Genomic DNA, 13,999 nt, shown 5'->3' on the forward strand with positions numbered 1-13,999 from the left:
GCAAAAAATTAAAGCAGTGAAGAAAATTACCATGAGGGCAGAGAAGTTGTACTAATTTGTCAGTTTTGAGCATTTTGAATACTGGCTTAGATCTTAAGTTTGTTTAAAATACAATTAGTCTGAGTTTGAGAAAAGGAAAATGCATTCTTGACCTAGACTAGTCCATCAGCTTTCATGGTGAGCCTCTACTTGCAAAGGAAGCCATGATGTGGAGATGCTGGTGTTGGACTGTGGACAAAGCTAATTGCAACCAGCTTAGTCCTAAAAGGCTTGCTTGGAAGCACTAGCTCTAACTGGCTTTTGCAATTTTTAACACTTTTTTATTGAAGGAAAATATGGACTTTCTCAACTGGTGGTATTAGTTAACTAAAAAATAGAATTTTGTAAAATCAAAGACAAGGCAACTGAAACAGGCCAGTTGGCTTATCTAGTTTCGAGTTGCTGTTTTATATTCTACTAGTAATCTCATGATTCCTCTATCTTGGCATATCTTTTACATTGTTTTGGATTCTCAACTAGCTTTTTTTTTTTGATTGCACTGGCTTAATCCAGTTGTTTCTGGAGTTCTGTAGAATGTTGATCTGTCTCTAGTGTCTAATGGAACCACCATATTGGCTTAGTTGACTTAATGCTTTTTGCCTCTGGGTCAGAAGTTTCTAGTGGATTTGGGCTACTAATCACTACTTTGGTAAAAAAACTCAAAGTATCCAAAGCAATTTAATAGCTGGGGCTTCAAGACCATTTAGCCTAATTAGTTAAGTCTATCCAAAACATTAATGGAGCACTTGGAAACCCAGTCAAGAGTCTACATTTTATGAAACAACATTTGACCAACCAGTCTAATTAGAAGTTGATGTGGTTTACTTGGACTTCGAGGCTTTGAAAGACTAGCAAGGACTTCCCATTAAAGTGCATAGGATTGAAATTACTGAAATGATAACTGGTTGGCAGACAGGAAGCATTAGGCATAAATTAGTCTTGAGTGGTGGGCAGTGACTCACTAGTGGAATACTATAGGATTGATGCTTGGACCCCTGCTATTATGTTGGGTGTGGGGTTATATATGTAACCTTATTACCTTTAGTTCCTTTAAGAGGATATCTCTATCTTTTTGCAGATGACACGGCTAGATGGGATGGTGAACCGGTAGGACAATGCAGAGATGGGTCAGTGTGAATTAGACCAGTTTGAGTGGACCGATCAAGTCTAATCTGGATAAATTTTTTGCTTCTAGTAGCAAAAAGGCAGACTATATGGTATCTTGCTCTTCATAGCAAGAGGATTGGTGTACAACAGCACTGATGTCTTGCTGAAATTGTGCAGGGCCTTGGTGAGACCACATCTAGTGTTCTGTACAGTTTTGGTCTCTGTCAGAACATCCTTCCTCAATGGGAGTGTTTGTGGAGGCTTACCAGATTAGTCCCTCCATCCCAGGAATCATTCATTTTGAGTTTAAAGCATGAGGTGATCTCAAACCTATAAACTCCCAAACAGGGTTAGATTAAGTGGAAAGATTTTCCTGATGACTCCAGTCTGGATCAGGGGATCACAGTTTGAGTATGGGGTGGGCAATTTAGGCCTGATGAGAAATGTCTTCACTCAGAATTGAGCCTATATTTCTTTTTCTCTGTTGCGGTTGAGGCCAAAACATTGAATGTTTTCAAGGAGAATTGGTTGCTAGGTCTAAACATACTTCTCCTTCTGTTTAGACACAAGTTAGGTAATTCAGCCCCTTGAGCCTTTTATGTCATTTTAATATGATTAGAGTTGAAACAGATCAACTTTGCTTTCCTGCCTGTTCTCCATAACCCTTCAACCATTAACCTATATTCTATCTCCAATTTGTTCATCCTAGCACCTCACTCAGTGAATTACAGATTCCAAACCTTGAGGAGTAATTCCTTTTTCATGTAGGCTGGGGCAGTTTTCCCTGGAGAATCAGAGGTTGAGGGGTGACCTTAGAGGTTTAGACAAATAGTCTTTTTCCTGGGGTGGGGGAGTCCAGAGGGCAGGTTTAGGGTGAGGGGAAAGATATAAAAGGGACCTAAAGGGGTAACTTCATAGAGGATAGCACGTGTATGGAATGGGCTGCTAGAGGAAGTGGAGGCGAGGACAATTGAAACACTTAAGGCACCTGAATAGGAAGGGTTTGTAGGGATATGGGTTGGGTGCTGGCAATTGGGATTTAGTTTGGGTTGGTCTATCTAGTTGGTATAGACAAGTTGGGCCAGTGCTAAACATCTGACTGTTTATATCTGTTACCTGATCCTAATACTGAATCTCCATTCTCAGTCTAGATTGCCTCAATGTGTCCTTTAAGTCTACTGTTAATTCCCTTTTTTTAAGCATGTTTTTAGATATAGATATCTATCTTTAATGGTCTCCAATGTGATTCTTTATCTTCTTTTCCCCCTTTCTTCTTTTCCTTTCCCCCCCTCTTCCTCCTCTCCTCTTTCTTTCCCCCTGTGCCACCTGCCCCCTCCCAAGTGGTAGAGTGTTTTATATGCAATACTCAAGATGTGGTCTTGTATAGTTTAGCAAAGCTTCCCAACTTTACACTCTTCCTTTCTGCTATAAATGTAAAAGTCCATTTGTTTTCCTCTTCTGCTGTAGTTAGAATGCAAAATAGGCTACAGAGTTAGATATACTAAATGGTCTACTTCTATTTTCCATGTTTCTATCTCCTCCTTTGGGTGTGAATCCAATATGCTTGGGATTGATTTTGAGATTCCTAAAGTCATAACATTCCAGATTCATTCCTGTGTTGTTGACATTGCATTAAGTTTGGATAGATGGGATTTCATACATCTGAGTGGATTGCCAGAGTTGCTTCATAATGTGCCAGGTATGCAGGAAAGTTTTTTTTTTTAAGTATCTTGTTTTTTTTTTGGGTACATCATGGCATTTGTAAAAAAAAATAAAATTCTTCAATCTGAAAGATGTCTTTAGAGTTCCCCCTTCTCTCTTCTCTTCTTCCCCCCCCCCCCCCCCCCCTTCCTGTTGTCCAAAATATTTTTGTAGATAGTTGGTTTCTTGTAAATATTATGGATACAACTCGAGTAATCATTGTAATCGTACATGGTTAATGTTAAACACAAGTCCCTACCATTTCAGTTTCCAAATTTCTACAAACTTGAATATGCTTCCTGCCTCTTTCCCTTCCTCCCTTCCTCCGTTCCCCGACCCCACCTCCCTCCCCTAGCTACCTTTTTAAAATTCTCAAATTATCCTCCTCGTGGAAGTAGTTTATCTATATTTAAACTATTCAATCCCTTTAGAACACTTCAACCAGGTCACCTATAATTCTTTTAGACAGGACGATATGAACCAGTTTCCTGTCACATTTTGTTCCTTGAGTTTGGTATCTCAAATGTGAATGAATATTCCAGTTGCGTCTGATCAGAGCTTCTGAACAGCTAAACCGTCGTCCCCTGAAATACTTGGGGTTAGCGTTTACAAGGCGAAGAAGATTTTTAAAAAGACATTAAGGAATGCGGAATTAAATGGAGTTAAGGTCATTCCAAGATCCTGCTGAAGGACTTATGCCCGAAACATCAACTTTCCAGCGCCTCGGGTGCTACCTGACCTGTACTTTTCCAGTGTCATAGTTTTTGACTCTAGTTGAATCATGGTGTGAGTAGCTAAATGACGACTTTCCTGTTCCCACGTTAATTATTGTATATCTTGTTTATGACAGCTGCATACTTTCAGGCGTACTAATGTAGTTTTGTAAGTTTAGTTTTGACTTGTAATTTTACCTTTCGTTATAATATCTATTGGATTGCCTATTGCCGAACTCTGCAAAGGCATGTCAAGACTCGCATCCTTCCTTTTTGGAGAAAGAAGGAACTGTAACTGTTTTATTTTGGGAGCGGGGGTGAATGGCTAGGGGTTGCAAAATCAGCTTTGCAACCTTTTTCTGGCTCTCCCATTCAAATTTCTAGACAAAAATCTGCAAGTATTTTTCCAAAAATTATATGGGGCCAACTCTCTTTAAAAACTCCGGGCGCTAGGACCCAAATGCCTGCCTCGTCGCAGGCGTGACTGCTGGTACTGTTGCAATCCTGAAATACCTTTCGAGTGGCTGCGCGAGGAGCCTTTTAAAGTCACTGTTTTCGTTATTTAAATAGGCTTAATCGGGCCAGAGACGGGAAATACTGTACGCTGTAGTGAATGAAGGCACGGACCTGACCGGACTGCGCGCCAAGTAAATCTCCTCAGTGGAGAGTTTCTCCAAAGGCTCTGGCGTCCTGAAGAACTCTGATTAATTTATCTTCGAAAGGGAACAGGAGGTTTAGTATAGAGGCGGAATGATGGGCACCCCGGGCAACTCCCGGCGAAGGATCATGTCGAGAGAAATGTCCGACGACGAAAATATGATGATCATCATCAGAGAGGTAAAAGGCGCGGTTTGATTTTCGAGTGACTTAAATAGTTATGATTAGATTACTTACAGTGTGGAAACAGGCCCTTCGGCTCAACAAGTCCACACCGACCTGTTGAAGCGTAACCCACCCAGACCCATTCCCCTACATTTACCCCTTCACCTAACACTATGGACAATTTAGAACGGCCAATTCACCTAACCTGCACATCTTTGGAGTGGAGGAGGAAACCCACACAGACACGGGGAGAATGTGCAAACTACACACGGTCAGTCGCCAGAGGCTGGAATTGAACCTGGGACCTTGGCGGTGTGAGGCAACCACTGTGCTAACCACTGTGCCACCGTGCTGCCCACAACGCCCACTAGTTATAGTGACACATTTTTAAAGAATAAAAGTAACTTTTCTAAACATGTCAAAATTGGTTCTTATAATGAAAACTTCAATTAGATCGTGCTGCGATCGAACTATCATCAGATGAGGTGACCTCAGGCCATTGACAAAGGTTTTGTGTCTCCTGTGTTACTTGCTCCAAGTGGGGATCAGGCTCCAGATCTACAAGTACAACTTATTTCATGGGTGAGGTGTTAAAACATGACTTTGGTATTTGAAACTGTTTTATTAACAAAATTCTTCAACCATTGACACACCTTTATTCTTCCCCAAACGTCTGAGTTGAATTCAATCGAATTCACTTAATTTCTAGAGCAATACAAATAACACTTTTTGATCATGTTCATTCATGGGATGCTGGGGTTTGCTGGTTGGGCCAGCATTTATTGTCTTTTCCTAGTTACCCTTGAGAAGATGGTGATGGGCTGTCATGTTATTCAACTTTGTCTTCGTGTTGATTCTTTAAAATAAAAGTTCTTGTCTCCTGAAGGCACTGTCTGGAAAATTTCATCTTGCAGGAGTATGTCAGCAAAGTCAGTTTATCTGTTTTAAAAAGACAATATCAGGACTCAAAGCAACCTTGGTTTATTCCTCCCTAGCCAGGAGACAGAAATTATTCAGCTGTATGTAGAGCTAGGACATGATATTTTATGGTTTCCCTAACTCAGGATCCACGAAGGTTTACACAGTCTATTTAGCCCATTGTGCTTATGCTGATTCTTTCCTACAGCATTTCCAAGCTAATCTCACTGCATTGCTTTGTCTCTGTTGTCCTGTTTCAAATGTTTATTTGACTTTCTATTAAAAGATACTGTGCTCTCTGTCTCAGTCACTTCCTGTCGCAAAACATTCATTGTTGGAACAATTCTTTTGAGTGAAAATATTTTTCCAAATGATTTTGCTCCCTTACCTCACTGGCAGGTTTAACCTGTGCCACTGACTCCACAAACAGAAGAAATAACCTTTCTTACAGCTCAACATATCGTTTTAAAATTTCTGTTAATTATTTTGGCCTGCTGTGCTCCACTGGAAATATAATATCAAGCCCTAAAACCAAAGTTGTAGAATAGAAGTCAGCAAAAGTCATTAGCAAATTGTGTGGAGATCTGATCAGACCACACCTTGAATACTGTGCTCAATTCTACTCACTGAGAAGCAAGGGAGTGACTGGTTATAGAATGTTCATTTGTATCATCGAATGTCTGGGTTATGAGGGAAGGCTGTAAAAGCTTGGATTTCAATCTGGAAAGAAACATCTAAAGGCTGATTTTATAGTTGGACAATGGGTCTGTTAAAAAGTTAAATTTAGAACAGATAGCTAGAAGTTAGGGAGGTCATATGGTGCAGTGGGTAGCATCCCTGACTTTAAGTCAGAAATTCTGGGTTCCAGTCCCATTCCAGAGTTTAATGGCTAAAGCAAATGCATTCAAATTACAGATAAACAGGTTGAATATCAGCCTTCATATTCTTCTGACACATGTACTGAAATTCACAGCTGACCTTGGAAGAACGTGTGTGGGAGAGCTCACAGCAGAGGAGCAGATAAGTGCATAGTTTTTTAGTATGCTTTCCTTTATCGGTCAGAGTATTGATTACAGGAGTTAGGAGGTCGTGTTACATCTGTGCCGGACATTGATTAGGCCACTTTTGGAATATTGTGTGCAGTTCTGGTCTCCCTGCTACAGGAAGGCTGCTGTGTAACTTGAAAGAGTTCAGAAAAGATTTACAAGGAAGTTGCCAGGGTTGGAGGATTTGAGCTATGGAGAGGATTGGCTGGGGCTGTTTTCCCTAGATCATCAGACACTGAGAGGTGACCTTGTTGAGGTTTATAAAATCATGAGGGGCAAGGATAGGATAAATAGACAAGGTCTTTTCCCTGGGGTGGGGGAGCCCAGAAATGGAGAGCATAGCTTTAGGATGAGAGGGGAAAGATTTAGAAGGGGCCTGAGGGCAACTTTTTCACGCAAAGGTTGGTATATCTAAGGAATGAGCTGCCAGAGGAAGTGGTGGAGGCTGGTACAATTGCAATATTTAAAAGGCACCTGGATGGGTATATGAATAGGAAGGGTTTAGAGGGAAATGGGCCAAATGCTTGCAAATGGGACTAGATTAGGGTCTAGGTTTGCTCGCTGAGCTGTAGGTTTGACATCCAGAGTGGCGACATCATCAGTGGCGACCTCCAAGTGAAACGAAGCTGTTGTCTCCTGCTTTCTATTTATATGTTTGTTCTGGATGGGGTTCTTGGGGTTTGTGGTGATGTCATTTCCTGTTCGTTTTCTGAGTGGTTGATCAATGGTATCTAGATCTAGATCTATGTGTTTGTTTATGGCGTTGTGGTTGGAGTGCCAGGCCTCTAGGAATTCTCTGGCATGTCTTTGCTTAGCCTGTCCCAGGATAGATGTGTTGTCCCAGTCGAATTGGTGGTTTTGTTTCATCCGTGTGTAGGGCTACGAGGGAGAGAGGGTCGTGTCTTTTTGTGGCTAGCTGGTGTTCGTGTATCCTGGTGGCTAACTTTCTTCCTGTTTGTCCTACGTAGTGTTTCTGGCAGTCCTTGCATGGAATTTTGTAGATGACGTTGGTTTTGTCCTATGTAGGACAAACAGGAAGAAAGTTAGCCACCAGGATACACGAACACCAGCTAGCCACAAAAAGACACGACCCTCTCTCCCTCATAGCCCTACACACGGATGAAACAAAACCACCATTTCGACTGGGACAACACATCTATCCTGGGACAGGCTAAGCAAAGACATGCCAGAGAATTCCTAGAGGCCTGGCACTCCAACCACAATGCCGTAAACAAACACATAGATCTAGATACCATCTATCAACCCCTCAGAAAACGAACAGGAAATGACATCACCACAAACCCCAGGAACCCCATCAAGAACAAACATATAAATAGAAAGCAGGAGACAACAGCTTCGCTTCACTTGGAGGTCGCCACTGATGATGTTACCTAGCCAGGTAATGAAACGTCTGGATATCAAACCTACAGCTCAGCGAACAAACCTACACCCTAAACCTCAACCTGAGCTATAAACCTTGCAAAAAGAAGGGACTAGATTAATTTAGGATATCTGGTTGACATGGATGAGTTGGACTGAAGGGTCTGTTTCTGTGCTGTACACCTCTGTGACTGTGTGCCAATGACAGGTGACAAGACTAAGAGAGATTCCTCATCAATCATGTGATTGAAGGAAATTGAAGCTTCTGCCATCACTATACATTGTGCAATTTTACATATATGTCATATTGTCATGGCAAAGAGCCAGTTGGCTGGACAGTGAGTATGGATGAGATTGGTGGCAACAAAATGGGCTTTTATCCTCTTTCCAACTGGAGTGGATTTACCTTGTCTCCTTGCCCTACCATGGTGGAGGTCATGGCACTGTGGGTCGGACTTGCCTTCAGGGAAAAAAAACCCAAGAAAACAAGATGTAGAAGTTCATCTCCACATGGAGTGATCAAAACATAGAGTGCCAGCCAAGCAAATATCAAGTAATCATGATACAGTATACACAAAAGCAGCATTTTACTAGGTTTTAAAATTACACGGCACATTCCTTTTTGGTGGCTGATTTGTGATATCTCAACTCGATTATTCTGGTAGGGTTGGAGCATAAGAGGTTGATGGCTGCAATGGGGGATTTAAAGGGTCTTTCTAGCCGGAGAACCTAACGTGGGAAGAATTGGCCTTCCTAATTATTGAATTCCCTGTTGTTCCCTGACTGTTAAGTGCTTGACTTTTCATTTAACAAAACCCTTTGTGCTAATTTGTTACTCATCCAGAATTGCTAGTTAATTTTTAAACCAAGTACACACAAAACACTGTTTGCTGGAATTGATTTGAATGTTCATCCATAATCCAATCTACCCTGTAAATTTTACTCACCTCCACAACATACTGTTTAGATTCTACTAAGTACACTGAAAGCTATGAATGTGTATCTGTATGTTGTAGCCATAGAACAGTTCTAAGGGAAAAGAATACAACCTGGATAATTCGTTTCAGAAAGGAACAAAATGTTACAGATGAGAAGTCACCAATGGGTTAGGAAAGAATTGTAGCAGGCTGTGGAGACCCAGGTATATTGGGAGTGCTGAGAAATAAATCATGAAGGTTGACTGACTAAATTGTAAACACAGATGTTACATGGAGCTGCCTTATTTCCTCCACTGAGCTGGAACATAATTTCTCCTTCAGATTGCTTGAACGCTTCAGCTTTACCCCAGCTATGCCTCAGCTGGCAGCACTTGATGCATAAACTGTCTGAGCATCCCCAGGGCTGTCATCAGTCTCGTGGATGAAAGGATTTCATGCTCCCCTTCCCCTCTGAGAGACATGCGGGCAGTCTGTATTGTTTACATGAGGGTGGGGAAAATTAAGAAGTAATGGCCTGCATGCACAAATGCTGCATCTTTCATGACCACAGGATGTGTCAAAGCACCTCAACAATGATTTTGAAATGTAGTCACTATTATAATGTCAAAAACACAGCAGCCATTTGGGGCACAACAAGGTTCTACAAATGGCAAGTTAACATGACAAAATAAACTGTTTTGCGATGTTGATTTAGGAGATTACCCCACTTGAGAAAGTTGGTAGCCTTACATCCGCTAAGGAGATGCAGGAAAGCGCTCGGCCACAGGGTGGGGTGCCCACTCTATTGTGCAGAAGAATTAGGGACATATGTTCTTAGTGTCACTGGATTGGTGTAAATAGGGTGATAATATTTGTTCATTTGTGGAATGTGTGGCACTACTTCCTTCTAACACTGGAGGCCTGCATATTTCACAGTGGGATGTCGGATTAAATTGCTGGTTTGTATCGAAGACTCTTAACAAAACTCATACTGAATAGGAAAATAACTTGTAATTTAATAAGCTGAGTGGAATATGCACTTAATGGAACACTACTGATACATTTTCATGTATACCACACTGAGCAGATTTGCATTTATGAAGCTCAGCTCCCTCATCTTGACTGTGCTGGGAAGTGAATGTCTCACTACCCTTACAGGCTAGGAAAACACAAAGGCTGAAAGTTGGACGATGTTCATGTGTGAGTGAGAGGGAGAAAAACATTCTTCTGTAAATTATGTTCACGCACTGAAGGGTTCAAGATACACCGAGAGACAGACAGACAGGATGGAAGCTGGTGGAAGGATTAACCCTTTATGGTCCGATTTGAGTGAACACTGGTTTGTTATGGATTGAAGGTGTGTATTGTTTCCTGAGTTTGAGATCTGGGAATGTTATGAATTTAAGTTGCATTCTGGGAATCTAAGATGATTTTACAAGAAACAGCCATTTTGTAGGACAATGATACTGGACATGTTAGCTGAGCGAGGTGACCCCATGACCTTTCCACATAGTGTTCAGACTAATCCCTCGTTATGATGTACTGTTAAAAGGGAAGGTTATCTAACCAAAGCAATCAGCCATTTGGACCTGGCTAGATCAAGGTTTCCCACTTTGATGTGCATGTAGCTGAAATAGTCAAGTGTACACACACCTGTCAATGCGTTTCTCTTCCTCTGCAAACTTTTGCAGTTTTATTGCTGCTTATCTGATGAAGGACATGTGGTGTTTTTGTAATTTTAATACCAATTTCTGTATAAAGCCAGTTTGTTTGCAGCAATAAGGGGAGTAGCCTGAGCGAGCTCTTAGGGGTAAGAGCTCACGCCACTACTCTGCTCATTGTTTTAGAACCTTAGCTCAAGCCTGGCTTGTAGGTATATGTTATTGTGTAATAACATAGATACCGTTGGTAAATAAAGGTAATAATTTAAACTAAACGTCTGTAAGACGTATTCCAAACTATCACAGAGTATGATCTCCGGGATGAACCAAGAGAGGCCATAGGTCAAGTCCATCAGGGATTCCCTGAGCCGTCTTGAACAGGTACTTTAGTGTGCTGCTCCTTTTTGAGTGAGTGCTATGGGATCCGCCTTAGAGGGCAAATGGGACTCCACTTTAACATCTCATTTGGGTTGTCAGCAAAGAAGTTTGAGTTTAAGGCTTTGGTTGCTGAACCAACAACCTCTGACCTAAGGCAAAATTACTTCTAGCTGAGCCTCAGCTGCAACTTAAGATCAAGGATGGATTTAGATTTTTATTGAAAACTGCTCAAAGGTAGTAGAGTTGTCATGGAGCAATATTATCATGACCATGGAATAAACAGGACAATATGCTGCACTGAAAACACTCCATACTTTGTCATGGACCAGGCTGGACCCCCTCAAAACATTTCAAGGAAGTAGCCCAGACCCTAACATTGCTCGTTGTTTTAAGCAGGTGAAAATGTGGATGTTCCAGGAGGGATGCAGCTGGTCAAACCACTTAGTTTTAAACAAACCAGAATTTATTCATGAGATTACCGAATGAAACACAAACAGAAGAGAATAGAATACCGAATAACTTAACCTATCCAAAAATCCAACAGACTATACCAACTTAATGATGCTGTTCCCAAAACTTGCAACAGTCCCCATAAATACCCCTTGGCACAAAAGGTAACATCAAACCCAGGGTCTTACAGGAGAAAGGTCAGAGAGGGGGAGAATCAGCCTGGACCTGCCTCTTTGGGTCCAGCAGTCTTTTCCACTCTACTGTGCTCAAATCAAACCAAACCAAATGAGAGAAAAGCTGGGAGAACTGGCCACTCTCCTTTCATTGCACAAGTGTTGTTTTTTCAAAAACTTGAAAGTCTGTTTCTTGAGGCAGTATCTATTAGCTATAATCAAACTGGCCCTAAAAACCCTTCAGCTCAGACCTTTCGGAGTCTGTGTCTTTTACAGTCCCCTGAAAAAAAAGCCAAGGACACCATAACCTTGTTGAAGGAGCAGCATCATCATAACTTTAACATACACATAAGCAGTGTGTGTGATTTCAAAACTGTTTTGAAGGGGAGGTGCAAACTCAATCATGGCTGTATCATGTTTTCTTTTTGCTGCACGGTCTCTATCCCATATATGACTAATTACATCTTCCAAGTGCCAGAACATTGGCACTGTGCGTGTTGAATTTTATTAAAGAAATTGCTGTTCTTTAGGTTAGCAATTTTTTTCTCAACTGTTCCAGTGTCATTGTTATTGATTTGGGGAGTTTCTTTTAGAGAAAATGGAAAAGGTTAATAACGTTATTCGTGGAATTTGATCTCTCCAGAAATGATACAGGATAAGACTTGTGTGCATACACCCCACAACACTGCGTTTAAATTTGGAGCAATCATTTGATAGACCTGTGATGTTTGTCTCTGCAATCTAAGAGCCCCACACTTTAATCCAGCTGTCTCCAAAGCAAGCAAATAAGCAACTGCATGATAAAGTGGAGGAATTTGAAAGCTATGTTAAGGATTTCCAAGTCAATATCATGGAGCATTGGGATCTAGGAGAGCATAGTGAGGACCAGGTGAGAGGGTGTGCAAACCTCCATCACTAAAGTTCCTCTTGCTACTGACTATAAAAGAGCAACATTTCATGATTCATTGCTTGTGCAGGTTGCATAAATACTATTCTGTTGAATATTTGCAGCACGTACTGGTAATAGCCTCTACAAGTGGTTATCTTGTACACTCTTAAAGACAAATGTACTTTATTACTTCTCCTTAACTGCAACTGCAGGACTTATTAACTTCCATTTGGGGTTAATTCCTGATGGTGAGATTGTAACCTTGTAGTTTCTGGAATTGCACTTGTTAATCTCTTCCCTACTCTTTCACATAAACAAAACTAGAAAAGACAGAAAACCCAGCAAATCAGATAGCATCCGTGGAGAGAATAGATAGCTGTAATTTTAGGCTTACATCCTTCTTCTGATCTGATAAGCATAGGACAAACTTGTAAGCATCATTATTTCCTTCCATCCCTTTTTGTATTTCTACAAGAGAAGTATGCTATGGACCAGACCAAACCATCTCAAAATGGATTAAGAAGGTCGCCTAGACGCTAACATTTTCTTATTTTAAAAGTAAGTGTAAGGTGCTCTGTTCCAGATGCAATTCAATTAGTCAAACTGTTCAACTTTAAGCAAAACACATTTTATTATACACTATAGTTCAAATACAGACAGAATAAAAAGAAAATTCTATCAAAATGCTTAACAAAATAAAACATTTTGTTAGCGAGGTTTGAGAAGATTTGTGGCTCAGGTTGAGGTTCTGGATGGAGGTTTGCTCGCTAATAGATATATTATAATAGATGTAAATCATAGATGTATTAACTACTAATTAACTGTTCCAATATTGTAACATCCCATAAACACACCGTTGGCAAAGGCAAATTCAGTAACATAGATTGACTCACATTCAATTCCAATAGCAGGAAGAAAATCCCAGCTTTAAACTGTAACAGAGAGGAGAATAACAGTTTCTACGTCCAGCTTCAAGACCCTAGTAACTTGTTGCCTGATTACTGCCCTCAGCAACAGTTATTAGCTTGGCACAAAAAGGACAAGAGTCAAGTCTGTACCAACTAACCACTATCTTTATTAGTTCAGTTGAAACAGACATACAATTCACACCATTTGTTTAGGAAAAGGTTAACAGCAGGCATGCAATCCATACAAAGCTAAAATCCAAGCGCACATCCTCTAAGTTTGACGTTCCCTGACTAGAATAGAAGCTCACACTGGCCGGGTGATTTCTCCCAGTCTCTGGTCCTCTCCAAACTTAGAGTCATAGAGATGTACAGCATGGAGACAGACCCTTCGGTCCAACTCGCCCATGCCGACCCAGATAACCCAACCAATCTAGTCCCACCTGCCAGCACCTGGCCCATATCCCTCCAAACCCTTCCTATTCATATACCCATCCAGATGCCTTGTAAATGTTGCAATTGTACCAGCCTCCCCCACTTCCTCTGGCAGCTCATTCCATACATGTACCACCCTCTGCATGAAAATGTTACCCCTTAGGTCTCTTTTATATCTCTCCCCTCTCACCCTAAACACTATGCCGTCTAGTTCTGGACCCTCCCCCCCCCACCCTCCACCCCCACCCAAGGGAAGAGACTTTGTCTGTTTATCCTCTCCACGAGATCTACCCTTGCTAATCGGTCTCCCATGGGGAACCTTGTCGAACTTTACTGAAGTCCATATAGATCACGTCCACCATTACCTTTTCAGAAAGCTCAATCAAGTTTGTGAGACATCACTTCCCATGCACAAAGCCATGTTGACTATCCCTAATAATTCCTTGCCTTTCCAAATACATGTGC

At 41.2% G+C, this 13,999-nt stretch overlaps 1 protein-coding gene across 4 annotated transcripts in view; it reads left to right on the forward strand.

Annotated features, from left to right (window-relative positions):
* Positions 1-147: 147 nt before the first annotated feature.
* LOC140471094 (uncharacterized) overlaps positions 148-13,999 on the forward strand; it is a 60,415-nt gene continuing 46,563 nt past the window's right edge. For 2 of the 4 annotated variants that reach the window (XM_072566955.1, XM_072566957.1), the window contains exons 1-2: positions 148-2,845; positions 4,131-4,397. In XM_072566955.1, the coding sequence (XP_072423056.1) occupies positions 4,311-4,397 (87 nt within the window). In that variant the 5' untranslated portion in view covers positions 148-2,845; positions 4,131-4,310. Of the gene's footprint in view, positions 2,846-3,091; positions 3,634-4,130; positions 4,398-13,999 lie in introns of those variants that run through there. The other 2 variants (XM_072566956.1, XM_072566958.1) reach the window with 2 other exon arrangements.

This window comes from Chiloscyllium punctatum, chromosome X (genome assembly GCF_047496795.1).
Source record: "Chiloscyllium punctatum isolate Juve2018m chromosome X, sChiPun1.3, whole genome shotgun sequence".
NCBI lineage: Eukaryota > Metazoa > Chordata > Chondrichthyes > Orectolobiformes > Hemiscylliidae > Chiloscyllium > Chiloscyllium punctatum.